The sequence below is a fragment of the Hypomesus nipponensis genome, chromosome 15, assembly GCF_054491055.1.
Source record: "Hypomesus nipponensis isolate SF chromosome 15, ASM5449105v1, whole genome shotgun sequence".
In the NCBI taxonomy this organism is placed as follows: domain Eukaryota; kingdom Metazoa; phylum Chordata; class Actinopteri; order Osmeriformes; family Osmeridae; genus Hypomesus; species Hypomesus nipponensis.
The window spans coordinates 2,262,501-2,290,259 of NC_140375.1; the positions used below are offsets into that span (position 1 = coordinate 2,262,501).

Below are 27,759 nucleotides of genomic sequence, written 5' to 3' on the forward strand. Positions count from 1 at the left end.
CCACATGGAGGCCCAGGCACACACTCTCATACACACTGTCTGGGACACACACTTTCCATTTCACACGCGCACGCTTGCACCCAGTGGCACAGTGGCAGAAGGAAAACACACACACACACTCCGAGGCTCAGTTAGTCAAAGTCTTTTGACGTTTTAACGAGATGAGGTGGCTCTCTGTGATGTTGTAGGGCTCTCAAAGAGAAGGCCAGATCAGGGTTTGATTTATAATGTCTTCCCCCTGTCCGCATCCACAGCCAGACTTGGCTTGGCTTGATATATAATGCCTGGACTGCATTTGAGGTTAAGCATCAATCAGAAATCATAGTCTTGCCTGCTCCTATCTGATGTTAAAGTTAGTTAACTCTTAGCCGCTTTGCAATGTCTGTGATGTGTCATTTGGTTACAGAGTGAGTGATTGATCTGGTCTTGCCTTTATCTTTGGTGCTTAGGTCGAAGCTGGGGCTTTTTCAGTCCCGAATCAGTTTACAGAAAGCCAGTGTGAAGGTAAGCATGGTTCTCATGGTTAGCGCCTGTGTTTTTGTCTGGTCACACAGTCACACACACACACACACACACACTTTTACACACATACACAACCAGAAATACACTTATTCTCTCATAACTGTCTTACCTAACTATCTCTTCCTCCATCTCTCTCTCCCCACCCTCTCTCTCCACCCCCCCCCCCCCCCACGCCCCCCCGTCTCCCCCCATGTCTAGTTGAAAGCTAAGAGAAGTGACTGTAACTCCAGAGCGACCCACGCCAGGAACGACTACCTGTTAACCCTGGCTGCCGCCAACGCCCACCACGACCGCTACTACCATGCAGACCTGCTGCACTGCATCCAGGTAACGCACACACACACAGGGTCACAAAACCGCTTCACAATCCGCAACAACCACAGAGTCACAGGGTGAAGGCGGGAGACGCGCAAACAGTGTGCTGTCGACGGCAGCGTGCGGTTGCGTGCTGGTCGAGTGACAGTGACAGCACAGGTGCTGCTTGCAGCTGCCTATTAAAACGAGCAAATGACAGTTTATCCTCTAGACTGTCACACACACACACACACGCGCGTACACACACTCAGTTTCCTGCGTCAGTCTTGGAACAAATCTGTTGACACGCGCCACGCGCTTCACACGCGCGCACACACACTTTGGCACACACTCACGCGGACGGCGATTAGGAGCCTTGTGGCTCCCACTGTGGTGAGGTCATCATCCTGTTAAAGATGGTGGCACGCACACACGTCACGCACACGTCAGCACTGTCGGACTGTGTTTACTCAACGATCCGCTGAGTAAACCCCCCGTGAACACCAACGCACGGTAGGATATCTCCTAGAAATAGAGCATACGCGACAGAGGAATCTATCCTAGAAAAACAACACACAGGACAAGATACTAGGATCTCGCTCGCGTTGTCAGGGGTAATAAGAGGCCGTAGTGAATTATACATCGATGATTTGGGTGACAGACGGACAAGACTGCAGGGCACAATCACACGGGACAGCACTGGAAGGCAGCAAGCTGGTCTTCATACTCCACCCAAACAGAAAGCGCTAGAAGATGGAGGGAGAAAAAGATAGCTAGATAGAGAGCGGAGAGAGAGAGAGAGAGAGAGAGAGAGAGAGAGAGAGAGAGAGAGAGAGAGAGAGAAAGAAAGAAAGAAAGAAAGAAAGAAAGAAAGAAAGAGAAACGCACTGGAGAGTAGACCGAGAGGGGAAGGGAGACAGAAAGAAAGTAGCGAGGGAGGAGAGACGTAAAGAGGGAGAGAAGTAGAGGGCGGGTAGAGAGAGGAGGAGTAGCTTAATCCTACACACAAGATGACTGGGGGAGAGCTAATTAAGGATAATCCTCAACAGCAGTGGTAATAACGGGGGGAAACCTGTAGAAGGGGGCTTTTCTACAGTATTTGAACGGGTCCCAATCTTTATCGACTTCTCTTCTGGCTCTCAACGTTGGTGAGACCTGAGCCCTACTCCTCCTGCTGTCCAGCAAGGGGTACTGCACAGCTTATCCTTCAACTAGACTCGAGCATTACATCACATAACCAGTGTCATTGTGGCCAGATGTGGTTTCTTGCAGAACATATTTTGATACATATGAGTACACATACACACACACACACACACACACACAGAAGGTGAGACAGAGGCATGTGGCTTTGTGCTTTTTTGGGATCCTGACTCATTTTGAAAACACTACCCTAGATGGCTGAGTGGATAAAGGGAGGAGAGGAAGGGAAGGGAAGGGAGGGATGTAGAAAGGAGAGAAGAGAAGGGGCGGGGCAGACATCCAGTTTGGGACGAGGGCCTCCACCCTCAATGATGTCACTTCCCCATACTTGTCATCGTGGCATTGTTTCAGCTGTGTGTGGATGTGTGTGCTGGTGAGCGTGAGGCCTGTGTGCTCTCTTCAGTTGGAATCTGAACCCCACCACCTTTCCCAGCAGCTGGGAGAATCAAATCCAAAGAACACACACACACTCTCCCTCTCTCTCACTCTCACTCCCTCTCTCTCACACTCCCTCCCCACACTCTCTCTCTCTCTCTTTCTCTCTCTCTCTCTCTCTCTCTCTCTCTCTCTCTCTCTCTCTCTCTCTCTCTCACACTCTCTCTCTCTCTCTCTCTCTGTCTCTCTCTCTCTCTCTCTCTCTCTCTCTCACACACACACACTCTCTCTCTCTCTCTCTCTGTCTCTCTCACTCTCTCTCTTCCTCTCTCACTCTCTGTCTCTCTCTCCCTCTCTCTCTCTCTCTCTCTCTCTCTCTCTCTCTCTGTCTCTCTCTCTCTCTCTCTCTCTCTCTCTCTCTCTCTCTCTCTCTCTCTCTCTCACACTCTCTCTCTCTCTCTCTCTTTCACACTCTCTCCCCACACTCTCCCTCCCCATAGAGAAGCGTACAGCTGATCGACAGTGGAGGATTATCCACGGGGCCGTCGCTTCAAGCAGACCTGTGGCACACCTTGATCCTACGGTGGGGAGGGAATGTCTGTTCCACAACCAGGATGAGACTGTTATGCGTGGGTGGGAGTTTTCAGTGTCGCTGGTTATAGGGGGACCCAGGTACACAGTGCAAGAGAAGAGGAGATCGTGTCTCTTGAAGTATGTATTTGGGCAGGCCAAGTTGGCAATATGGAAGACACAGAAGAGAAAGGCTCCTGGGAGTAGGGTCACTGTTGCTGAGACTGGTCATGGAAAGGTTCCATATTGAGTAGCTGGTGGGAAAGATTTTGTGGATGTGTGGGTGGTGAGGGGTGCCTTGTGCACACTGGGTGGGGAGGGGGGTTTAGAGCTTGTAACTAGGCAGATTTTGTTCCGTTTTCATTGAATGGGCTTTGTTTGAATAAGAGTAAGTAAGTGAAAAAATGGCTTTTGTGGTGAAACGGTTGATTAGCTGGCAGTTTTGACTGCCCAATAAAGATATGTTTCAAGAAAAAAAAAGTATCTCCCTCCCTCCTTCCCATGCTACTGCTTGTCATCTCCTTCTCCCCTTCGGAGTCCCCAGTTGGCTCGATGGTAATAAGCTTGGCAGTGTTGCCACAGCGGTTCATGGATTGACTTCATTAGTGCTGCATCTATCTGGAGCCCTAAAGATAACTGTCAAATGACACGAACAGTAACACTCTCCTTCCTTTCTCACTAATTCAGACTCCCCGCTGTTCTGGTTTACATCCATCCCTCAAATTAACTACCCTCGTGCTCTCTCTCTCTCTCTCTCTCTCTCTCTCTCTCTCTCTCTCTCTCTCTCTCTCTCTCTCTCTCTCTCTCTCTCTCTCTCTCTCTCTCTCTCTCAGACGTTGGATGGAGGTATCTATGAGCATGTGAAGGACTATTTGATAGCGTTCTGTCGAACAGAGCTAGAGGCTTTCCAGGCTATCCACAACACCTTCCAGTTTCTCCTGGACAAATCCAGTAGGGTGAGCCAGCTGTATGTTTGTGTGTGTGTCTGTCTATTTGTCTGCCTTGCCTTGACAGCATTTGTTTGTGTATGTGTGCACGTGTGTGGCTGTTTGTTTGTCTGGCCATGACAACATGTGTTTGTGAGTGAGTGAGTGAGTGAGTGAGTGTGTGCGTGTGTGTGTGTGTAAGCTTGTTACAAGGTGTGTGTTTCCCTGACAGGTGATGCAGGAGTTCAATCAGCAGCTGTTTATGAAGGAGAACCCCATGTTTCACAAAGCACAAGACTTCCAGTTCCAACCCAGTGAATGTGACACGGTGAGACTTGCACGCACAAACACACACACACACACACACACACACGAACAAGTGTCTCAGTGGACCCAACTTTCTCCTCCCACAGCTTTCATTTGTTCCTCTGCTCACAGGTGATACCATGTTCCTAGAAATGTTCTACTTACGAGCGTATTAACAGTGTTATTTATCGTTTCTGACGAGTGCATGAACACAGCATTCATCGTGAATGTGTTAAGGACTTATTGGACTTTTGACATTTTAACCGCTGCATCTCTCTTCTCTACCCCCCTCCCCGCTGGTCGGTTCTCTCTATCCAGCTGCAGTCTCTTTTCAACCTCCTTCCAGACCTTTCCAGTATTTCCCTCGTTTTCCTCAAACCTTTTCCACTAACCTCTGTGTTTGTGTCTGTTATTGCATTTGTCCTCTTGGGTGTCGGTTTGTGTGGTTGCTGGCTGTCCCTGGATGTGGGCATGTTGCGTGCGCGTGTGTGCGTGTGTGTGTGCGTGCGTCTGTGCCAGACTCTAAGCTCGGTGCCGCAGTTGGTGGACATTGAGCCTTCGCCCGTCAGTGCCATGAGACTGACCCTGGCACAGGTACACCCTAACCCTCCGACTCTAACCGCAACGCAACCATAAACCGACCGCAGACGACCATGACCGCATGTTCCACGGCTGCTCACGGCCCCCCATGCTCTGCGACCGCCTGAATGCTGTGTGTTTGAACCGTGACGCCGTTCGCTTGGTAGCCTGTTAGCCCGTGAGCCTGTGTGGTTAGCCAATCTGCACATCGATGATGGCGATTTGATGTGAGCCACGTGGATTCTAGTCTTTATTCTAGAGAAGATTCTAGACTTCTAGTTTATCTTGCTTTGTGTGTGGATCATCCATCCCATCTGAGCCCGTGTTTTTGTCCGTCAACCTGACCGTAACCGTGAATGTTCTGCAGTTGAACCGTGACAGTGATGTTGGATGGTCTCGTCGGCATGCTAGCGTATCTGCATCCTTGCTAGCGGCCCCTGGCCAGCATAACATAACCATCAGCACGTCAACCTCTCTGAACCACGACCGCTGGTGGTTCACAATCACCCAGACTCATCCCCATACCCAAGATGCACCTTGGCTATGGATGAACCACGCCGGCTAGCGTTGGCTGACCACCATGACCTTGCCGCATTCATCTGTAGCATGTTTTCTGACCATCAACCTCACCATTAAACCACAACCGCTGTTCCCAGCTGCCACGACCTCGCCATGTTAAGGGTTATCCTGTGCTTCGCCGCGGGGACAATAATAGGGGCTTGCTCAGCTACAGTAGCAGAAGAACAGCAGTGCTTGTGTCGTTCAACTTGGCTTCCATCACCCCCACATCCCCCCCACCACCACCACATCCCGACATTCAATTTTAATGCAATTAGGCTGCAAATCTACTGTGTAATAGGTCCCATCTCACACACCTACACTTAACAAGATTTATGTGTCATAGTAATAAGCAGCAGTGTATAGATGAGGGGTTTTTTTTTAAGTGCTGTAGCAATATACAATTACCTTAACATATACTCTACTCAGGAGTCTGCAACACACAGTCATTATATCATTATAGTAGATTATTTGATGATTGTAAAAATGAAAGAAAAAAAAACCTGTGGGGGGAAAAAGAACCACCGTTACAAAATTCTAAAGTAGAGTTCAGGATGTGTGGAAGGGGGGGGGGGGGGTACGGACAAAGACCAGACACGTAGTTCAGTTTAATTGCAACGGAAAGGGGCACATGTCTATGATTTATGCGCCGTTAGGAAAACACGCAGTCCTTATAATACTTACACGTGTGCCCTTACACGTTTATATATACATACACACGCATGCGCACGGCTGTGCACGTGTGGGTTTGATAACGCCTCTGTGCCTGCCGGCGTAGATCACTTTGGAACCGCGAACACGCACGTTTCCTTCATTATGTCGGAATGCCTCCTCTCTATCCTCTCTCTTTATCTTAATTAACAGCTGCTGCGCATCACACCTCGTACGTGCCCTGTTAACAAGGCGTGTGTATATGTGTGTGTGTGTGTGCGTGTGTGCGTGGGGCAGAGTCGTCAGCTGGAGTCCGACACAGGAACCACAGAGGAACACAGCTTAAACAAGGAGGCCAGGAAGTGGGCCACCAGAGTGGCCAGAGAACACAAGAACATCCTCCACTACAAGAGGGTGAGTCCACACACACACACACACACACACACACTGTCTCCCTGGGCTCTGCTCATGTTGTGTGCTCACTCTCTCTCTCTGTGTGTGTGTGTGTGTGTGTGTGTGTGTGTGTCAGACTCTGGAGGAGTGTGAGACGCAGGGGGTCTCTCCCTCGGAGCAGGCCCGGAGTGAGCTGGAGCTGAAGATCGAGGAGGCCAGGGAGAACATGCGCAAGGCTGAGGTACTCCCGTCTGCTGCCTTGGGTCTCTCTCTCCCTCTCTCCCTCTGCCTTTCCCTCTTTCGTTCTCTCTGTCGCTCTCTTTCTCTCTCTCTCTCTCTCTCTCTCTCTCCTAGTAGAGATATCTGTTATCTCTACATCAATTCTCCCAAGCGGTAGCCTGTCACTCTGTGAATCAAATCGATGCATCACCTCCTTTTCTTCCTCCCTCCCCTCTTCTCTGTCTCTCTCTCTCTCTCTTCACGTTCTCTCTTTGGCTCCTCTTCCGTCTATTACTTTCCTCTCTTTCTCCTTGCTCCTCCTCTTTTCTCCCTCCGCTCGTCTACCTCCTTCGCCTCAGCACGTCTCTCCCACTCTCTCCTACCCTCTCGCCTTCACGCTCTCTCACTCTCTCTCCCCCTCCCCTCTCTTGTCTCACCTTCCCCTCTCTCGTTTTCTCTCCCGCTCCCACTCTCCCTCTGTCTCTGTCTCTGGAAGCTGTAAGTCATTGTGTCTGGTGCCTCCTAGTGGTTGCTGTGGTTATAGTTGTCACCTGTGTGTTTGGGATGGTCTCAGCCCTGGCCTACCTTGTATCTGAGTCATAATGACCATGGTAATAAGCCATTGATTGTAAGGCCTCAAAGAGTTGCTGTCTACGAGGCCATCTGTTTGCACAGGCTTGCATGCACTCCCACCCAACAGACACACACCACACACGACTCTTCCTCCCTCTCTCTCTCTCTCTCTCTCTCTCTCTCTCTCTCTCTCTCTCTCTCTCTCTCTCTCTCTCTCTCCCTCTCTCTCTCCCTCTCTCTCTCTCTCTCTCTCTCTCTTTCTCACCTGTCATTGCATTTCTCTCTCCATCTGGTTCTCTCTCTCTCTTGTTCTCTCTCTGTCTCTCAGTTTCTCTCTCTGTCTCTTGTCTGTCTCTGTCTCTCTCTCTTCTTCCTCATTATAGAGGCACTAGCAGCTCAGAGAGGCTGAATATTTGATGAGTCCATTAAGCTCTAATGGGTCCACATGAGAAAGCTACATCACCAAGCTCTGGTCTATGCCTAGCAGAGCCCACACAAACATACACACACAGAGCTCACACACACACACACACACACACACCTTCCCGGATGTAGCCTCCCCATGGCATTCCCTACAGTGTGAAAACAAGCTGGCGGTGGCGATGAGAACGATGGCGTTTATTGCCAGATGGGCGAGATCTTTTTTTAAATGATTCTCTTTTATCAGACCACAACATCTAAAGCAGCCCGCACACACACAAGCGTTCACGCGTTCACACACATCGATTGTCTTCCTCTTCCATAGTGGGCGGGCGGTGGCCATAACAGGAAGTGGGAGGAGTGTGGTTATCCATAATGAACCCCGCTTCCTGGTAAGGAGGCTTCGCCGTGCACTCTCATGCCTCTTCAGAAGCCCTCCCAGGTCTGAAGGGAGAGGCCCGGTGTGGTCAGTGTGGCAGAGAGAGGCTTTGAAATCTGCGAGCATATTAGAGAGAAGGTTCCTCTTTGTCTGACCAGCGCTGATCTAGCAGTCTGTCCCAGCTGGATCTTATGCTGACAGGCTGGGGATAAGAGAGGGGCGGGGGGGCGGGGGGCGGGGGGGGTTACTGGCGGCGGGTGAGTGAGTGAGTGTTGACAGGGTCGACAGATAGCATGGATTGAGGGCGCCTGTCAATCTTATAGATTACCCAGCAGGCAGTGGGACTGTTTAGTGGGCTCTCCCATGGATCCATCTTCCCTGTAGGGAGGAGAGGGTCTAGATAGAGTAGGAGATGTTCTGGGTCTAGATAGAGCAGGGGATGTTCTGGGTCTAGATAGAGCAGGGGATGTTCTGGGTCTAGATAGAGCAGGGGATGTTCTGGGTCTAGATAGAGCAGGAGATGTTCTGGGTCTAGATAGAGCAGGAGATGTTCTGGGTCTAGATAGAGCAGGAGATGTTGTGGGTCTAGATAGAGCAGGAGATGTTCTGGGTCTAGATAGAGCAGGAGATGTTCTGGAGACAGCTGCACCAGTCAGTAGAGGTTCCTGTCTAGGTGTTCCTGCATCATGTAAGGAAGAAGACTAAGTGTGACTGGCTGGCTATGGTGCTTGTACGCTCCATACATCCATAGATGTGTGTGTGTGTGTGTCTCCCTGCAGATTGTAAAGCTGAAAGCTGAGGCCCGGTTGGACCTTCTAAGGCAGGTGGGAGTTGCCGTGGATACGTGGCTGAAGAGCGCCATGAACCAGGTACTGTGTGTGTTGGTCCGTGTGAGTATGTTTCCACATGTGCGTATGTGTGTAGGCGTGCTCCGATGTATTTCCCTGTGTGTATGTAATCCCGCGCTCTCTCTATGCATGGCCCAGGTAATGGAGGAACTGGAAAATGAACGCTGGGCAAACTACACTACCCACGATCCCTCGCTCACGGTGAGACACCTCCCCTCACTCTCCCTACCAGCCTCTGTTAGTGAAACTACACTTCCCACCAACCTTCACAAAGCACGCCCAGTTTGGAGGCCGGCACTCCCAGACACGCCATTGGCCTTCTTAGTAAATATTGCTGAATGTTTGCTTGTGTGTGTGTGTTTAATGTGCATGTGTGTGTGTGTGGAAGGGTCCACGTGTGTCGTCTGGGTGACTGTGTGTGTGTGTGTGTGTGTGTGGGGGGCGTTCTGGGTTTATGTGTGTGAAGAGGGCGATCCACATGGATGTGTGTGCGTGTGATTTAGTACTGAGGTATATATTATAGCCTGCTCCTCCAGGACTATTTGAAATTCCGCTCACATGACACTGCAGCTGGCAGGATATAGAGAGAGAGACCAAGGAAGGGAGCGGGATGGGAACAACAGAGAGACACGAGGGAGAGAGCGGGGAGGGGATGAGGGAAGGCCCGAGTGAACCCCGAGAAGCGCCCCGGAGAGAGAGAGAGACGGCGTGATCATAGACAGGCTGAAATTGGACGCTAAGGAGGGCGAAGAAGGGAGGGGATTGAGAGTGAAAAGGGAGGTATGGAGGGAGTGGAGTGTGACAGAGTGTTTAGAGGGAGGGAATAATTGCTCCCAGTGCTGTTTATTCGTCTCTCCAGTCCTTTTTGTCTCGACCACGAAGCGGGCTATCTCAGGGCTACATGTCCTCGTTGTGTGTTTACTGTGATACATAGCTCGGCTCTTTTCTGAGTGGCTCGTATAGATCTGGATGAAGGATAGACATGTGGAGACACGGGAGAGAGGGTATGCTGGCGTTTTTTTCTACGTGGGAAATGGATTGTGATTTCACACGCGCGCACGTGTAGATGCCAGAACAACGCGCGCGTGCTGTGCACGCGTGTCCTCACGCAACGGCGCATGTTCTTTCCCAACTCCGGCGTGGTCGTGGAGTTTACACTGTCAACAGAGATCTGCTGACTCAACTCTTATCAGATGCACAGGGCACTTTCGGACGTGTGAAGACACACACACACACACACGACGCATGAAACATATTTACGCCCGCACAAAAAAACAAATGGCGCACTTGTATTCACACACACAGACGCGCACACGGACATGCACACTCTTTGTTTTGTCCAGGTCACGTTGCTTGGTCTAGCGGATCCTGGTTCCGACGGGGTCACGTGATCCACTTCTAAACCAATGAGATTCCTCGGGGACAGGTTAGGGCGGGGCACGATGCAGTTGAAGGCTGCTGCACAGATAGACTTCTAGTACACTGGACAGGTAAGGGGAGAGAGGGAGAAGGAGATAGAGAGAGAGAGGGAGGGGGGTCAGAGAAGCACAGCAAGGCATTTAAGGATTATTAACACAGACGTGTGTGTGTGTGTGTTCTTGTGTGTGTGTGTGTGTGTGTGTGCAGGGCCCCGTGGACCTGGAGCGAGGGGAAGGCGAGGAGTGCGAGGAGAGCATGGAGGTGTTTGACGACAGCAGCTCCAGTCCTTCTGGAACCCTCAGGAACTACCCTCTCACCTGCAAGGTCCTCTACTCATACAAGGTAACGTGCGCACGCAAACGTAGTCACTCTCACACGCACGCAAACGTAGTCACTCTCACACGCACGCAAACGTAGTCACTCTCACACGCACGCAAACGTAGTCACTCTCACACGCACGCAAACGTAGTCACTCTCACACGCACACTCAAACACACTCTCTTGATCCCTCTCACATAGTCACCGGGTTACACACTCATACACGCTCGCCGCCCTACAGCCACTCCCAGACGCCTCGCTGCTGCACTCATCAGCAGCATATGTAACATTAGAGCCATGAAATATGAGTTCTCAATAGTCCTTTATATGGACCTCTCCCTGCCATTCTTTCTCCTGTACTCCTTATCCTCCCATCGCTCTCTCTCTGTTTCTCTCTCTCTCTCTCTCTCTCTCTCTCTCTCTCTCTCTCTCTCTCCCTCCCTCCCTCCCTCCCTCCCTCCCCAGGCGTCCCAGCCTGATGAGTTAACCATAGATGAACAAGAAGTGTTGGAGGTCATAGAGGACGGAGATATGGAGGACTGGGTCAAGGTAACCACACACACCCACACACACACACACACACACACAACAACACCAGACAGACCACCCAACATAAACACTCACTTACATAACCCAGTTTCAACCTCCAACCTTTATCTCTGTGTGTGTGTGTGTGTCTGTGTGTGTGTGTGTGTGTGTGTGTGCGCACCAGGCTCGTAACAAGACAGGCCATGTAGGGTATGTACCTGAGAAGTACCTCCAGTTCCCCACCTCCAACAGCCTACTGAGCATGCTCCAGTCTCTGGCGGCGCTCGACGCACGCTCACACACCTCGTCCAACTCCACCGAGCCTGAACTCCACAGCAGCAGCCTCAACGGAGACGCCAACGGTGAGGACGCGCACACACGCGCGCGCACACACTCGCACACACAAGCACGCGCACACACACTCGCGCACAAACTGCACATTTAGAGCACACACAAGAAGGCCATAACTGAAGTTAGGGAAAGGATTGCCGATGTCTTTTATTCACACTGACAAAAGGTTTATTCGCAATTACAATCCTACCGACCTTAACCCCGACAAACACACACGCACACACAACAAGCGCATACTGTAAAGAGCTGGCGCATCAGCCCTATCAGAACAAACAAGATAACAAGCCCCCCTCCCTCCCCTCGCCCTCCTCCACCAGTGAGCTACGTGCGGGCGCTGTACGACTACGAGGGCCAGACGGACGAGGAGCTGACCTTCCCCGAGGGCGCCGTCATCCGCCTGCTCAGCCGCGACACGCAGACGGACGACGGCTTCTGGGAGGGCGAACTGAGCGGGCGGGCGGGGGTGTTCCCCTCCGTGCTGGTGGAGGAGCTGACGGAAGACGGGGAGAACGGGGCCGACACACGGGTGGGTGCAGCACACACACTCACATTACACATACATTACAAACATTCACACACACACACACATTACACACATTCACACACACCCATTACACATACATTACAAACATTCACACACATTACACACATTCACACACACCCATTACACATACATTACACACATTCACATTACACACACATTACACACATTCACACACACACACACATTACACACATTCACACACACACTCACACACACACATTACACACATTCACATTACACACATTCACACACACACTCACACACACATACATTACACACGATCACACACACACACATACATACATTACACACACTCACACACACATACATTACACACATTCACACACACACATTCACACACACACACATTACACACATTCACACACACACTCACACAAGCTCTTATGCAGATGGAAGATTAGGCATTTAGGGTAGCGTTTCAATGCAAGTGCTGTGTGACTGGGTGTGCGTGTGTGTGTGTGTGTGCGTGTGTGTTTATCCATACTTGTTATGTCTAGAGGTCTGATTGGGGCAGGAGGGGTCCTATCCTTCCTGTGACTAAGTGTGTTCTCCCAGTCCAGATAAAGCCTGGCTGGGATTAGGAGCCAGCCTATCACAGCACACAGGAATGCCGTTATCTCTGTTTGTGTTCTCCCCCGGGTTGAAAGCTTCCTGTCGCTGAGGCTTCATGGGAAATGGAGTCTTTTAGAATGATCAAAGAACGCTTCCGTCCTCGGTTCGGCTGCAACTTTTGCAAAAAAAACTGTCTCTCTTCCTTTTTCTTTCTTTCTTTCTTTCTTTCTCTCTTTTATATCTCTTTTCGTTGTCTCCCTCCTCCAGATCTCTCCCTCCCAGAGGGCGCCCTCCCTGCTCCCGCCCCTCCCCCTGTACGACCAGCCCCCGGCCGGCTCCTACGCCAGCCCAGCCACGCCCCCGCCCCTCCCCCGCTCGCCCTCCGTCAACGGGGACCACCGGCCGCCGCCGCCTCCCTCGCAGAAGGGGCCCGTGCTCAGTAAGAGGCCAGACGCACACACACGCACGCGCACGCACGCGCACGCACGCAGGTCTCCACAAAGAGCTTACCGACTGAAAAGAGTCGCCGACCCATTTAGATCAACCTCGTGGATGACACAGCGATTATGGGTGGTGTCGTTTAGGGTCCTGGGAGACTGTCGAGCGTACGGGTACTGTTTTAGCATCGTGTTTGCTGACGGTCTCTCTCTCCCTCTCTCTCTCTCTCTCTCTCTCTCTCTCTCTCTCTCTCTCTCCTCTCTTTTTTCCCTTCTCTCTCTCTCTCGCCTTCTCTCACTCTCTCTCTCTCGTCATCTCGCTTTTTCTCGCTTCCTCTTTCTCTCTCCTTCTCTTTCTCTCTTTCCTCGTTTTTCTCTCTCTCTCCTATTCTCTCCATCTCTTTCCTACTCTCTCTCTCTCTCTCTCTCTCTCTCCGTCGCCCAGACCACAGTGCAGGTCTGAGTCCTATATCTCCAGGGTTTCAGCAGCCGCCCCCACGCCCCAGCCCCGACAGCGTGGGCCCCAGCAAGCTACGGCCGGTAAGGCCCCCCCTCCACCTCCACCACCCCCACACCCTTTTGTTTTCAGAGAGGACAGACGGAGCGTTTCCGTGTCTGACTGTGTGCTCCTTGTCTCCCCTCGATCTACTCCCCCACCCCCCACACCCACGCAGGTGCGCGCCGCCCCCCCTCCCCCCAAGCAGCACGCCCGCCGGCAGGCGGAGAAGACGGAGGAGGTGGAGATCACGCTGGTGTGAGACTGGGGGGGGGGGGGCCCGAGCTGCACCCTGGACCCACCCCTCCACTGGGGAGAGGGTAGGAGACCTGGACCGCCTGCGGAGGCCAGGCGGCTCCCCTTCCTCCCCTCCTCTCCCGCGAGACTCTCCGTGGCCTCGGCCTCGCCGCGCCTCACCGTCTCCAACGAAGGAATCCAGCTGGGCGGAGGAGGAGGAGGAGGATGCGGGGGGGGGGGGTGGAAAGCAGTGAAACGGGGACGTGAGAGTCTGGAAGAGGGAGGGGCTTGTCTGTGTCGTCCCCCCCCCCCCCCCATTCACGCCATATATAGTCATATCATACGTATTTAATGTGTATTAGTACAGTACATTACTGTTGTCATAGGAATGCTCAACGTTTTCTATAGCCTAACCCGCTGAATGGAGGATCTATTTGATATGTAGTAATATGTAGTCTATCCATATTGCGACCTGAAAGGGCATTGTACATACAAAACAAGGGAAGGGGGAGATGACGTGGGGGGGGTGGGGGGGGTGGGGGGGGCAAACCGAGAGAGAGAGGGGGGGTTGGGGGGGGGCTGGACCCTCCCCTGGACACATTGCTCCCGTCTTGAGTTTCTTCTCCATCCCCCCCTCCCCTCCACCTCTACCCTTGTCTTTTCCCCCCGACAGGCTGTTTGTTTATTGGCAGTCTGTTTGAGTCAGTGCTGACCCCCCCCCCCCTCCCTCACACACACACACACACACAGATACATGCCCTCTATGCTTCTCCCTCTGTTAAACAGCGTGTGTTGGTTTCCCCTAATATTTCGTTCCGCGCCGGAACCGCAGGGTAGATTGGTCAGTAGAACTGTTCTAAATGGTGAAATGGCTGCTTTCTAATCCAATCTTCTCTTAGACGTTGGTGTTATCTGTTGTTACACAGCAGCGCGCACACGCACGCACGCACGCACACGCACACACACACCTGTGCTGCTTTAGAAGACTGCCCCAGCTCACGGCTCCATACCTGCTCTAACGACCTACCTACTCCCGTGAACCATTCTTCAAACGACAAACTTTTGCAGACAAGGCAGGCAGCTGTCTTGTTTTCTCTGTGTTCTTTCTTTTACGTTTGAGAGCCGTTGCCCTTTGAACCCCGAGCGTGTAAATCAACTGCTCGACAATGACAGCGCGGGAAGACGGAGGTGAACTGAGTTTGGGATCTCTGAGCCCCCCACCCCGACCTTCCACCCCAGCTACCTAGAAGGCTGCATAGCACTTTTATTTATTAACTTCTCTGGTTTCTCTGCCACTGTTGTTTTTGGGGGGTTTTGGTCATTGTTAGCTCTTCATCTCACTGCACCTCTCCTTGTCTGTGATCTGATTTGAGTCTGAAACACGAGTTCAGATTCCCAAACTCCTCCTGATTGAGCCAGAACATGGGGACAGTTTGTCTATCTGTCTGTCTCCTTGCCCGTCTGTCTGTCCAACCGTCCATCCCGCTGTAAGATTGTCTCCATCTTGTTTCAGTGTGTCTGAAAGCTGTCGTTCCCTTTCACCTTGTTCTACTCATAGAAGGAGAGAGAGAGAGACTCCGGCAATCTGAGATGCAAAGCCATGTGTTACTCCGTGTGAAAATAAAGATTTCAACAACACAATAATAAGGGATATGTGTAAGAATACATGGACAAAATGTGGATTGGGTTTTTAGAAACTGGCGTGTGTTTGGGGAATGATTATGACAAGTACAGATGTGGCGGGGAAGATCTGGTTTCAGCTGGTTGCACCCGCCCCAGCCTGCGTGTGTCTGCCTGTCGGGAGGAATGACTGAAACTCTGACTTCCGAGATCACCCGGAACTTTTTTCTGCGTGTCACTGCGGATGGGAAGCCGACCCCTGCTCAGTGCAGATGGACGACGCTGCAGATGCCCGCTTGATCTTTCTAAGATCTTTAGAGTGTTTATCAAACTTGTTTTGAAGTTTATGGTTTACAGCGACAACCTCCACCCTGTCAGAAGTCCGTCCTCGCCCTGACGACTGACTAAACACAACTGTATCCCATCACTTGGTTTTCTAGTTACGGCTCTATACTCCTGAAAAAAAGATGTCCTTAGTTCCTGTGGGTTTGATTTTGTTTCTTCTTATTTTGTTTTGGTAAAAAATAAAAAAAGATATTTCAGTTGATTTGGAGATGTTTCAGAGCTGCTAAAAAGGATGTGGTTGAACAACAGGCCTTTTTTTGTGGCGGTGTCCTGAAGACACTGTTGAGAACAGGCACAACATTATTTCTGCTTATTATTGGCTGTAAAAAAAAGTTTGTATTTATTGTGTACAAATGTTAAATAATAAAAGATAGAAAAGTCTGTCGTGAGGCGTCGTTTGTGTGTGTGTGTGTGCCCACACGTGCGGGACCCAGTGAAGGGGCGTGATTATAAACAACAGACACAGAGTTTCCTGAGAGGAATGAGAGAAGGCCAAGGAGAGGGAAGCGTTGGAGTAGGACCTGCTGTTCTACGTGTCATTTCTGTGTCAAGCCACAGTGTCCCGTTTGGGAGAGACTCATGGAAGGTTCAGAAGAAGGCTTCTCCAGGTCCTCCTGTGTGAAGGTCTACCTGTGCTCCAACCCAGAAGGTAGGTCTTACTGTTAGTGTCACCGGTGTAACACAGCCAGAGGACTGTGACGTGACCTGTGTGTGTGCGTGTGCCCGCACTAGACTCTGTGCAGGAACGAAGGGCTCTGAGAGAGTGTGTGTTCCCCAGACTGAGGGAATACTGCAGACACACGCACGGACTGGACTTCAGGGTAACACCGTCTCTTCCTTTTATTTTGATACTAAATGTATTACGTTTACATTACATTGACTTATGGAGCAACTTTAATGTGGACATACTTTTATACAGACAAAACCTGCAAATCAGTTTTACGAAAGGTGATGCCAAAGAAAAGGTTACTTCCTACCGATCCTTTCTCAGTAGATGTAAGCTAGTGTTTAGTAGAATGGGAGGGGCATAGTTCTCCCAACAACACTATTCTACTGACAGGAAGAAGAGGGTGGAAAGGGGCTATTGTTAAAATGAACAGGTGTTGAGTGTTGGAGTTTAGTGTTTGACTTAGCCTCCAGGCTCTAGATTATCTACAATGTGTTTGTGCTTGTCATTTTTTATTCAGCGTTACGGATAATGAGCTTGATCAGGATATTGCCACAATGTAGGTGCATAAACACATTTATTCTTGCCATCTAATTTACAGTTTTTTTTTTTATTCGCTTTGGTACTATTTTCACAAGTATGTGGTAAAACCTCGCAACTGTTAGTACAAAACTCAAAGCAGATCATCAAAAGTCTGTTTTTTCAAACATGTTTAAAATCACAGGTTCAATTGACAAAGTACAATGCACAAAATACACAATCACTTTTTCACCACACCTAATCAGTGTGTCATCAAAGACATACCTTTCATATGAAGCAATTGTCTTTCACAATGCAATGCTCACGATACTTTTGATATGCTTCTCATCTAATTTGCGTAAATACATTTGACCAACACTTAATCCAACTAATCCAACTGACTGGGCATGTGCACCAACAGAGAGGTCAGAGAGGTGGACATGGGCACCAACAGAGAGGTCAGAGAGGTGGGCATGGGCACCAACAGAGAGGTCAGAGGTGGGCATGGGCACCAATAGAGAGGTCAGAGAGGTGGACATGGGCACCAACAGAGAGGTCAGAGAGGTGGGCATGGGCACCAACAGAGAGGTCAGAGAGGTGGGCATGGGCACCAACAGAGAGGTCAGAGAGGTGGGCATGGGGCCTTTACAGTAAATGTTATGTTTTGTTCTCATTCAGTTGCATAATAGAAAGTCTGTTAAAAGTACTAAACTGAAAGGAGATCATACTGTTCTGTTTCGGTGATTAAACCAAATGTTGCCATTACATATTACAATAATCTTGTGTTTGAAACAATGATTATGTGGACTGAAAGCATTCCATCGGGTTTTGAAACAATGACTAGCTGTGTTACAAGTGTGATCAGTTTGGATCTTTGTACTAAGAGTTTTGAAAATGTACACCTTACTTGTGAAAATAGTACCAAAGCGAATTAAAAAAACTGTAGTGCATGAACCACCTTGTTGTGTGTGTGTGTGTGTGTGTGTGTGCATAAGTGTCTGCATGTGTTTGTGTATCTGCATGCATATGAGTGCCTGTGTGTTGTGTGCCAGTACGTGTGTCTGTGCGTGTGTGCCTGGGTGTGCCTGTGTGTGTACGTATGTGTGTGTGTGTGTGTGTGTTCGTGCCTGTGTATGTGTGTCCGTGCCTGTGTGTGTGTGTGTGTGTGCGTGCCTGTGTGTGTGTGTGTGTGTGTGTCTCCCCACCCAGGTGATGGACCCGTACGAGGCTGCTGACCAGAGGCGCTGGCCAGGGCAGCAGAGCCGGAAGCTCCTCCTGCAGGCCTGCAGAGAGAGCTCCCCTGGACCCTTCCTGGTGGTCAGACACTTCCTGTTCCAACTATTGCCAACTCATCAACTCTTAACAGCACACGCTTTCAAGTCCATGTGTAGTATTTGTGTTGAGTTTGTGCTTGTGGTCAGTTGTTGTATTTGCTAGACTTCCCTCTTGCAATATGCATCATCTCCTGTTGTCCCTTCTGTGTCCTGTTGGTGGCGCTGTAGGCCTTGCTGGGGGAGAAGTATGGACCGGCCTGTCTCCCTGCCCAGGTGGAGGTGGCAGAGTTCCAGCAGATCCTTCAGACGGGCCAGCGGGCGGGCGTCAGCATCCGTGGCCTGGAGGGTGCATACGTCCGGGACGAGAACGCCACACCGCCCTGCTTCCGCCTGCAGAGACGAGCGCACACACCTCGGCCGCCTGGTGCGCAGGTGAGGGAACAACTCAGAGGGGCGTGGCAGACGCAACAGCCGACACTGAGAGCTGTAAAGTAGATGGTAACTGACTACTTGACGGGTGATTATTCAGTCAAACGGGACGACAGGAGATGCAGACAGCTTTTGTGAGGAGATGGGCGGACAGGAGCAGTTGACTGAAGCTCTGAAGGCTGCAGTGAGTCGGTGTGTTCTGGAGGGTCTCATGACCACGGAGAGAGCCCAGACCTACTGCAGATCAGGTCAGGGTTTGTGTGTGTGTGAATGTGTGTGTATGCGTGTGTGTGTGTTATACAGTGTGATATACAGTAGTTTTGCTGTTTGTCGTGATGTCACTGAAGCATTTTTGTGTATCTCATCAGTCCTTGATATGGACCTACGATTCGCTCTGGAGAACCGTCCCCCTGAAAACATAATCAACCGGTGCCTGGTCTACATCCACAAGACCTCCAACAGGAGCAGCCAGATAGAAGACACGCTTCTTTCCCAGCTCTGTGACCACTTCCTGCCCGACCTCGTGACTTCCTGTCAGCTCCAGGTCTACACCGCGACCGCGGAATGTGACCGTCGTCAACGTTCCACGCTACCCAAAAAGCTGAGTTACATTGAGGAACTCTGCGAGCAGATCCACGCTGACCTCCAACGTTTGATCGCCAGGTCGGTCAGCGTGGAAACCGGTCAACAGTCACTGCAGTGTGTTCCTGGTGATGTGTTAGCCGGAGAGCAGGCTGAGCGGAGGGAGCTGTGTTCAACCTTGTCTCGTCTCTACGATGTCAAGCGCCCAGAGGAAGAGGAGGTCAGGAAGTACCTGGATCAGAGGGACATACGTCGCCCTCTACTGGTGGTGGGAGGCCCTTGCACCGGGAAAACGGTGCTGCTCTCCCACTGTGCTCGGCAGGTGGATGAAGGGACCTATCACTCTGTAGGAGTTAGTCTGACAGCTGCCATTATCACAAGTGTCCTGACAGCCTGGTCTCTATCTCTCTCTCCACAGGTGAGGTCTTGGCTATCCGACAGGGATCCTGAAGTGATCATCTTTTTCACGGACCTGTCAATCCACTCGTCTCCTAAACACCTCCTCCTCAGCCTGATGTGCCAGATATCTCAAAGCTACAACCGCCCTGATCCTGACCATGCGCCCATCGCCAACCCCTTCTATCCCGACCCTAACCTCTCCCTCCCCCAGCTCAGACACAAACTGCTCTGTCTTCTCTCCACCCTCCCTTCCTCCAAGCGACCTCTCATTGTCATTCTGGATGGTCTGAACCAGGTTGGCCACACATCGGACGCCCGGATTATCCAGCATCTTCCATCTCCCCTCCCACCCAATGTCAAACTCGTGCTCTCTGTCTCCCCCGCACAAACTGAGACCCTGCGGGCCCTTAAACTACACTACCCACAGTCCTCGGCAGCAGACGGCTGTGTGCGTGTGGAGCTGGAGTCGGTGGAGAGGACGGGGCGTGTGAGGATGCTGGCGAGTCTGTTGAGCGCGTCAGGGAGGAGGGTGACGTCGGGACAGCAGGCGGTGGTCAACCGAGCTTTGGCCTCCTGCCCTTTGACCCTGTACGCACGCCTCCTGCACACGCACACATCACTGTGGAGCTCAGGTACACGTTCACACGCATGCGTGCGCACACACACGCATGATGTAACCCAGCTGTCCAGTTAGGAATCAATTTCTCTCTCTCCTCCCCTCCTCTCTCTTCTTTTGGTCTCTTAGCAACGGAGGTGACTGAGTTATCCCTCCCTGCGGGAGTCCACTCCAGCATCTCAGCCCTTCTGATCCACCTGGAGGAGAAGCACGGCTCCACCTTGGTTTCTGTAGCCCTGAGCTACCTCACCCTCTCCAGGGCCGGCCTCACAGAGGCCGAACTCACTGACCTGCTGTCCAGCCATGATGACGTGCTGGCAGGCTATGTCCAGCAGGATGAGGGCCCCCCCTCCAGGTTTAGGGTGCCGGAGGTGGATGTGGAGAGGCTGCTGCTGGACCTGAAGGGGTTTCTGGAGAAGAGGACCGTGGCAGGGGCAAGGGTGCTCTTCTGGGTCAGCAGGCATTTTGGGTTGGTGGTGTGTAAGAGGTACCTGCAAGTTGTTGAGGCCAGAGTTGAGTTTCACTCAGAAATGGCAGATTATTTCAGTGATCGTTGGGCCTATGGGAGAGCTAAACCGTTGGTCATAAACCCAACCACTGGACCCAACCAAACTGGGGCTGTCTCAAACCCAGCTGTAAAAATATACATTGACAGGCAGCCTCACAGCCAACCATATGTGTTTAATACTGTGCAACTCCCCTCCTGCTCTTCCTCTTTTTCTTCTTCTGAGCATTCGCATATCAACTTCCGGAAGCTTCTAGAACTTCCCCATCACTTACAAAAGAGTAACAGAGGGAAGGAGTTAAGGAATGGACTGTTGATGTCACTAGGGTTCCACCAGGCCATGCTGAGAGCAGGACTCCTGGGTGAACTGATATGCCTTCTGGAGGAGGGTGGAGAGAAGGAAGGGGTGTACCAGCCTTCCATGTCCAGGGAGAGGGTGCTATTAGCAGGGATGCTAAGAGCCTCCGCCTGCCTCCTCTGGAGCTCCCCCCTGGAGCCACCTGTGGTGATGGTCGTGAAGCTGCATCCTTTCCTGGGGGTGTGCCCTGGGCTGAAGGGTTATGTCAGGGAGGTGGAGCAGGAGAGGAGGAGGAGGGGCAGAGGGATAGGAGCAGTGCTCTCTCCTGCTCCCTCCACGGTTCCCTCCATGCGGTATGTTCTAGAGACAGGGGAAGGAGAGCGTACCGTTACGGCAGTGGCAGGGACAGAGTGTGGGACTGTGGTCATCTCCATGGGTGACGGTTCTGTCTGGGTGTGGAAGGGGAGCAATGTACAGGAGCTGATGCTGACCCATGAGCCCAACATGTGCTTTGTCAGTGTGAAGAACAGTGGTAGATTCATCCTTATGACAACTCAATGTAACAGGTTTCTCCTGTGGGATGTGAAGGGTCTGGAAACCATTCAGGAGTTAAAGGATATAGGGGGACTTCAATCAGGTCCAGACCAAAATACACATCCAACAGTTGCAGGGTTTGTTGTTTGTGAGGACAGGGTGTGTGTGTGGTGGAAGGGTTTCGACTTTTTAAGTGTGTGGGGAGTCCAGGGTGGGCCTCTCACCAACCTGCAGTGCCAGAACACTGTCACGTGTGCTTTGTCCTCCCCTGGTGGTCGCTTATTGTACTGTGGGCAGGAGAAAGGAATCGTCTCCATGTTTGATATGAAGAGTTGCAGTCTTCTAGCGTCATGCTCTGGGCCAACGGAAAATGCCTTCATCTCTGTGATTCTCAGTCAGGATGAGGAGGAAATGGCGTGCATTGACCACATAGGAAACATCTTCTTATGGGAGACGACAAACAAGTGGGAGGAGCCCAGTTTCATCAGAGAATGCTATAGCAGGAGCTGCTCTACTGACGTTAGAAACATAGATCATTCAGAGGAGGCTCACATTCTCCTGGTGTGTGAAGCCCAGCAAATCTTACTATGGGATACCCATGACTGGGAACAATGGGACCAGTTCCTGGCTCCACAAGGTAGGGCATTCACCCAGGCGATGGTATCCCAGGACAGTCGCCTCCTCCTAGCTACGGTAGAGGCCTGTCCCTCAGTGTTGGTGTGGAGGATCACTACAGGCCAGTGTGTTCTCTCCTTAGACACCTGCACACTCTCTGAGCCCCTCACACTCCTCAAAATGGGGTCCACCCTCTGTGCTGTCACTGGAAACGGTAGTCTCACAACATGGGATTCAGAGCTGGTGTATGCCGCAGGCATGGCCCCAAGAATGCAGGCTGGGGTGAGGCAGGTAGTGACTGAGCCAATGGGAGAGAGAGTCACTTTCTATGTGTCTGACTGGTCAGAGACAGTGTGGAGGTGGGACTTACAGACAGGAAGTCCTCAAGCTATGTTTCTGCATGACCACCCTGTGGAAAAGCTCTGCCTTTCTCCAGACGGCAGCCATCTTGTGACTCTGTCAGGGAGCGATGTTTACGTGTGGGAATGCAAAACAGGAAAAAACCTTCACCGTATCCATGGTGGCGAGGCCACAGACATCCTGATCACCCCTAATGGGAACATCGGGGTGTGTTTTTCAGAGCATGGTCTCACCAGAGTTTGGAAGCTGGCCACAGGGGCCATCGTCTGTAACATCCACCTGTATCTGAAAGATGCCCAGATCTCAACTGAGAGCACCTTCCTGATTGGTCTACGTCAAGGTGATCTGCTGGCTGCCAGTCTATGGTCAGGTTCCATCAGTAAACGCTTCTCCTGCTCAGAATGCTCAGAGCATGTTCTAGCCTTCCGGACCCTTCCGGAACACCCTGACTTTGTGATGGTGATGACTGCCTCAGGGGCACTGTACACATGGAGGGTGGCAGAGGAGACAGTGTGCCGACAGTTCCAGCTCCCCCCCTCCTTTCTGTGCCAACCTCAGGTCTTCCAGATGTCCTCTGATGGAAGCTACGCTCTCCTGTCCATTGATGACGATGTCATCACCCTTCTGGATTTCTTCAGTTCTCGATTGTGCTCAGTGAGGGCTGAGGGCCCAGTCCTCAAAGTCTGCCTGGATGACACCGGGCACTATGTTGTCTACATCTCCCAACCTCCTGCTCAGAATAAGGGCTGTACCTGTGACCTGCACAGTGAGCCAGTCCTGACTGTGGTCCGGCTCAGAGACGGGAGCAGAGTAGGGAGGTTATGTCTGTGTAAGATGCCACTGACTCTCGTGATATGCAAGGAGTTTTTAGTGTATGTTGGGTTTCAGGATGGGTCTGTGGGTGTGTATGCAATCTTTGATGCCACGAGGACCAGAAGAGGGGCTGTCTGGGGAAAAATGTATCTGACTGGCCTACTGAGGCCATGCCAATGTGACAGTGAGCCACTTACATGGTTACCACTAGCAACGCCCAGTATAACATGGCTCGAGCCATCTCAAATGGTTTAATATTGTGTTCCTCATCATCAAAGTCAGAATTATGAATGCTAGACTAGTATGTAGGCTACAATGTTTGATTTTTTTAATATATATATTTTTTTATAAATAAATACAATTGCACAATAACTTGCATTAAACCGGCCTCATTTGTTATCTTTCATCGCATGTGGACAAGTGATAACTGGGAATTGTCGTTTTACGTCGCCGTGTCTTCCAGTGTAGGCCTGTTTTATTCAATCAACACGTTGAATCCTACTGGTTAGGCTTAGCCTTAGGCTACATATTAAAAACCTCTGCTCGGCATCTAGCTTCTAGCCTACTTGTTACAGTTGAACAACTTTGTTACACGAGACAGCTAGCCCCGCGAAAATTCAGATATCTTTAATGTATGCAGTTGTTTATATAGGTAGGATAAATCGTTTTTTCATAAGCGCTTGACATCAAAACAAGTGCCACAGATGCGTAGTTTCCAAAAACCGCAATAAAGCAGAGTGAAGTGTTCACATGATCACTTTAACAATAGCATTTTTGCCATTGTCCGGTTTAAGATCGGCGTATTAGTGTGCATGTACACGCACTCAATGTAGGCACTAGGCATATAGAATGCAAGATACATTTTGTGTGATCTGTTCGAAGCTCCGCTACTCAGGCCTGCGATGTTTTGGGTTGTAAACTACAACTACCATAACAGCAGTGTCAGCGGAAGTCACCAGTGTGGTATAAATTCATTTCCGCTTCCAATGCAATTCCTTTCCTGTCTACGGCCTACAGCAATATGGCGGTGCAAATCTCCAAGAAGAGGAAGGTTAGGACATATTTTGTGTAAAATAACGTTTAGAGGAGTTATCTTTAGTGAAATGAGGACAATTCGGATTAGGATTGAGGGCTTCAGGTAACCTGTTATGTTAGTCTGATTCCCCTGCCGTTGTTCTACGGAGGATTGACACAGATGCTACGTGCAATGAATCCTCACTCGGCAAACATGGCAGAGCCTGCTCCGAACTGGCGCTAGGCTTTTTACTTACTTTTTACTTAATTTGTGTCGCCTGATGGATGTTGGAGCGTGGCTGTCTTAAAGCCTTTATACGCACATTTGTAAAGTTCTAGTAATTGGATCAACACCCTCAAATCTGGCGAGTTAGCCAAATCGTTGGTTAGCGGCCGTCACACCGAGTGCGAGATAGTAAGGAGTGCTAGTATTAGTTAGCTGGTCCGCTATGCAACGAGCAGATTGCGGTATGAATTGTCTAAGGCTAAAGTACGGATTCATGTTGACCGTTTTCTCTCTGTCTAGTTTGTCTCTGACGGAATCTTCAAGGCCGAGCTGAACGAGTTTTTGACTCGTGAGCTTGCCGAGGATGGATACTCCGGTGTGGAGGTTCGCGTGACCCCAACCAGGACCGAAATCATCATCTTGGCCACAAGGTGAGCCTCATCTCAGCTGCCGGTACGGTCTCTCGGTTGCTGTCAATGTTGGCCATGTGTCTAGTATGTATTAGTCAAGTTGCAGCTACGGATGTTCATGCAATATCAAAAGTTATAAACCACTATTGACATCATTAGTATTAGCGTCTGAGCTTAACCATAACCGTAGTGACCGAACAACATCTGCAGCACGTGTGTCTTATTTCCTGAAATGTTCTAGAAACTTGTGCTCTTTTTCAGGACCCAGAATGTGCTGGGTGAGAAGGGCCGTCGCATCAGGGAGCTGACCGCTGTGGTTCAGAAGAGGTTTGGCTTCCCTGAGGGCAGTGTGGAGGTAAAGGCCCCTGAATGTCTTAACTAGAATTTGACCATTTGATGGTCTGCCACTGATCCTGCAGCATAAGGGCCCAGTATAGACGTGTTACCTTGACCATATTTCCCTTCAGTGATGATACGATGACGAGTCGGAGCGGGACACGCACTCTGGGGTTCGCTGGCCCGGGGTCACGTTCTGTGATTCTGGGTTCAGTTCCCCAGAGCAGCGTGTCCTTTCAGTTGAAGACATAGAGGCATTTGTCTGAGAAGGAATAGGTTCAAACGAATGATGCATTGACTAAAGGATTTCTAGTGGTTGCATGTGGTCTCCAGTTTTGCTACCTCTCCTAACCCGTGTGTCTGTCCTGTAGCTGTATGCTGAGAAGGTGGCCACTCGTGGTCTCTGTGCCATTGCCCAGGCTGAGTCTCTGCGCTACAAGCTGCTGGGAGGTCTGGCTGTACGCAGGTATGCTTGTTCTGTTTAAACATGTTACCCATAATAATGGCAACTCTATGCCCTAGACTAAAACGTTAAGTGTTGTAGTCAGTTCTCTTCATATTTCTAGTTGATCTCGGATGTTGGACTTTTAAGTTGTGTGATGTCAGGTTACCTATGACTGAGCAAAGCTTGGGTTGGTGTTGGAAGTGTGTTGTGAAACGTAGTACAGTCTCCCTTCAGTGATGATACGATGACGAGTCGGAGCGGGACATTGTCTCTCTGGGGTTGCTGGCCCGGGGTCACGTTCTGTGATTCTGGGTTCAGTTCCTCAGAGCAGCGTGTCCTTTCAGTTGAAGACATAGAGGCATTTGTCTGAGAAGGGATGGAGATTTTTTTTTGATCCTCATATTAAACCCGTCAATCTCATCCGTGCAATCCATATATGATGTAACAAACATCAACCCAAATGTTATTGGGTCTTCAGTTTGGTACTAAGCAGGTTTCATCTAGAATGTTGAGCCGTTAATGTAGTGTCCCTCCCTCCCCCAGGGCTTGCTATGGTGTGCTGAGGTTCATCATGGAGAGTGGTGCTAAGGGCTGTGAAGTGGTGGTCTCTGGCAAGTTGAGGGGCCAGAGGGCCAAGTCCATGAAGTTTGTGGACGGCCTGATGATCCACAGCGGCGACCCCGTCAACTACTACGTCGACACAGCTGTCCGCCACGTTCTGCTGAGGCAGGGTGAGTATGGAGAAGAGTGGAGATCCTCGCGCTGGTGTGGAGACACTGGCTGGGGGCATCATGCCTAGCATGTAGGACCTCTCAATCACGTATGTGCAGCTGATACTGCAGTGTAGGGCCCAATACATGCAAGTTAGCTAAACGTGATTAGTTTTCCCTTCAGTGATGATACGATGACGAGTCGGAGCGGGGCATTGTCTCTCTGGGGTTGCTGGCCCGGGGGTCACGTTCTGTGATTCTGGGTTCAGTTCCTCAGAGCAGCGTGTCCTTTCAGTTGAAGACATAGAGGCATTTGTCTGAGAAGGGCAAGGGAAGTCATGTTACCCAAAATGTAATTCACAAACCCCACTTTAAAAGCAAACAATATCCTATCCTGCCAAGCTATTCTTTGAGCAGTACCTCAGCAGAAGTGTTCAGTGACTCTGGGGTGTATCAGAGCCTGCTAAAGGACTCACTCAGTGTAAATATGCCACACATTGAGCTCTGATGTTTTTAGGCTCTACCCTGTCTTGACAAGTCTGTTGTGTTCTCCAGGTGTGCTGGGGATCAAGGTGAAGATCATGCTGCCATGGGACCCCAGCGGCAAGATTGGCCCCAAGAAGCCCCTGCCCGACCACGTCAGCATCGTGGAGCCCAAGGAGGAGACCCTGCCCACCACACCCATGTCTGAGCAGAAGGGAGCCAAGCCCGAGGCACCCGCCATGCCCCAGGGAACCCCAGTACCCACCGCATAGAGAGGGTAAGGAACCACCAGGACAGGGCCTGCTCTTCCTTGGAGAGGGGAATGATCCTCTGGTGAGGTTGCTGGGATCAAAGCATAGGCTTTGAAGCAGCTATTCATGGTGTTTACTTTGAGGGCGATCCTCGTATTTGTTCAGCGATGGCATGATCTACCTTCAGTGATGATACGATGACGAGTCGGAGCGGGACATTGACGCTCTGGGGTTGCTGGCCCGGGGTCACGTTCTGTGATTCTGGGTTCAGTTCCTCAGAGCAGCGTGTCCTTTCAGTTGAAGACATAGAGGCATTTGTCTGAGAAGGGTGTCATGTTGAATTGGTATTGCCTTTGCATGAATACATTAAAAATAATTGATTTCATTGGAAAATTCATAAATGCACGTTTTCCTTAATGAAATCTTTCCCTTGTTCCAGGTTTTCACCACCCCAACAGATGGAAGCAAGACCTTGTGATTTTTCTGTACAAAAACAATAAAATCCATAAAATAAATGTTAAGGTGTTGTGTATTCTTAAACTCAAGTGTCATGTACATATTGTCTTTATAGCATGTAGCCTATTCTTAT

At 50.7% G+C, this 27,759-nt stretch overlaps 3 protein-coding genes and 4 non-coding genes across 10 annotated transcripts in view; all 7 read left to right on the forward strand.

Annotated features, from left to right (window-relative positions):
• Positions 1 to 14,236, forward strand: part of fchsd2 (FCH and double SH3 domains 2) — a 29,747-nt gene extending 15,511 nt beyond the window's left edge. For 2 of the 3 annotated variants that reach the window (XM_084674859.1, XM_084674860.1), the window contains 15 exons: positions 450 to 504; positions 721 to 849; positions 3,798 to 3,920; positions 4,123 to 4,218; positions 6,282 to 6,398; positions 6,514 to 6,618; positions 8,748 to 8,837; positions 8,955 to 9,017; positions 10,443 to 10,577; positions 11,019 to 11,102; positions 11,266 to 11,443; positions 11,750 to 11,958; positions 12,817 to 12,988; positions 13,432 to 13,526; positions 13,661 to 14,236. In XM_084674859.1, the coding sequence (XP_084530985.1) occupies positions 450 to 504; positions 721 to 849; positions 3,798 to 3,920; positions 4,123 to 4,218; positions 6,282 to 6,398; positions 6,514 to 6,618; positions 8,748 to 8,837; positions 8,955 to 9,017; positions 10,443 to 10,577; positions 11,019 to 11,102; positions 11,266 to 11,443; positions 11,750 to 11,958; positions 12,817 to 12,988; positions 13,432 to 13,526; positions 13,661 to 13,744 (1,735 nt within the window). In that variant the 3' untranslated portion in view covers positions 13,745 to 14,236. Of the gene's footprint in view, positions 1 to 449; positions 505 to 720; positions 850 to 3,797; positions 3,921 to 4,122; positions 4,219 to 4,715; positions 4,791 to 6,281; positions 6,399 to 6,513; positions 6,619 to 8,747; positions 8,838 to 8,954; positions 9,018 to 10,442; positions 10,578 to 11,018; positions 11,103 to 11,265; positions 11,444 to 11,749; positions 11,959 to 12,816; positions 12,989 to 13,431; positions 13,527 to 13,660 lie in introns of all 3 variants that reach the window. The other variant, XM_084674861.1, reaches the window with a different exon arrangement.
• Positions 14,237 to 16,183: 1,947 nt separating this feature from the next.
• LOC146256980 (NACHT and WD repeat domain-containing protein 2) lies at positions 16,184 to 23,659 on the forward strand. Of its 2 annotated transcripts, XM_084675168.1 has the most exons (8): positions 16,184 to 16,333; positions 16,417 to 16,505; positions 18,080 to 18,187; positions 18,373 to 18,576; positions 18,674 to 18,821; positions 18,942 to 19,477; positions 19,574 to 20,186; positions 20,300 to 23,659. In XM_084675168.1, the coding sequence occupies exons 1-8, from the start codon at positions 16,264 to 16,266 to the stop codon at positions 23,548 to 23,550; spliced, it is 5,019 nt and encodes a 1,672-aa protein (XP_084531294.1). In that variant the 5' UTR covers positions 16,184 to 16,263; the 3' UTR covers positions 23,551 to 23,659. The 2 variants fall into 2 exon arrangements, with proteins under 2 accessions (XP_084531294.1, XP_084531293.1); XM_084675167.1 differs by lacking the exons at positions 16,184 to 16,333; positions 16,417 to 16,505 and having other exon boundaries at positions 16,732 to 18,187.
• A 595-nt stretch (positions 23,660 to 24,254) lies between these two features.
• rps3 (ribosomal protein S3) lies at positions 24,255 to 27,685 on the forward strand. Its single transcript, XM_084674548.1, has 7 exons — positions 24,255 to 24,346; positions 24,836 to 24,966; positions 25,207 to 25,300; positions 25,653 to 25,747; positions 26,270 to 26,457; positions 26,992 to 27,196; positions 27,610 to 27,685. Exons 1-6 carry the CDS (start codon positions 24,317 to 24,319, stop codon positions 27,189 to 27,191), a joined length of 738 nt encoding a protein of 245 aa, XP_084530674.1. The 5' UTR covers positions 24,255 to 24,316; the 3' UTR covers positions 27,192 to 27,196; positions 27,610 to 27,685.
• On the forward strand, positions 25,407 to 25,552 carry LOC146256982 (small nucleolar RNA SNORD15). The gene has a single exon (XR_014731057.1). It is a non-coding gene; the product is annotated as a small nucleolar RNA SNORD15 (small nucleolar RNA).
• Positions 25,955 to 26,101, forward strand: LOC146256983 (small nucleolar RNA SNORD15). The gene has a single exon (XR_014731054.1). It is a non-coding gene; the product is annotated as a small nucleolar RNA SNORD15 (small nucleolar RNA).
• Positions 26,615 to 26,762, forward strand: LOC146256984 (small nucleolar RNA SNORD15). Its single transcript, XR_014731058.1, has one exon. It is a non-coding gene; the product is annotated as a small nucleolar RNA SNORD15 (small nucleolar RNA).
• LOC146256985 (small nucleolar RNA SNORD15) lies at positions 27,352 to 27,498 on the forward strand. Its single transcript, XR_014731056.1, has one exon. It is a non-coding gene; the product is annotated as a small nucleolar RNA SNORD15 (small nucleolar RNA).
• Positions 27,686 to 27,759: the final 74 nt, after the last annotated feature.

Excerpts from the sequence above, each read along its gene's own strand:
- LOC146256980 (XM_084675167.1), top strand. The coding sequence starts at position 17,765 with ATGTACACCTTACTTGTGAAAATAGTACCAAAGCGAATTAAAAAAACT. Across the intron at positions 18,577-18,673 it reads CTCGGCCGCCTGGTGCGCAG|TCAAACGGGACGACAGGAGA; the intron begins GTGAGGGAACAA and ends GTGATTATTCAG. Across the intron at positions 19,478-19,573 it reads TCTCCCACTGTGCTCGGCAG|GTGAGGTCTTGGCTATCCGA; the intron begins GTGGATGAAGGG and ends CTCTCTCCACAG.
- rps3 (XM_084674548.1), top strand. The coding sequence starts at position 24,317 with ATGGCGGTGCAAATCTCCAAGAAGAGGAAG. Across the intron at positions 24,967-25,206 it reads ATCATCATCTTGGCCACAAG|GACCCAGAATGTGCTGGGTG; the intron begins GTGAGCCTCATC and ends GCTCTTTTTCAG. Across the intron at positions 25,301-25,652 it reads TCCCTGAGGGCAGTGTGGAG|CTGTATGCTGAGAAGGTGGC; the intron begins GTAAAGGCCCCT and ends TCTGTCCTGTAG.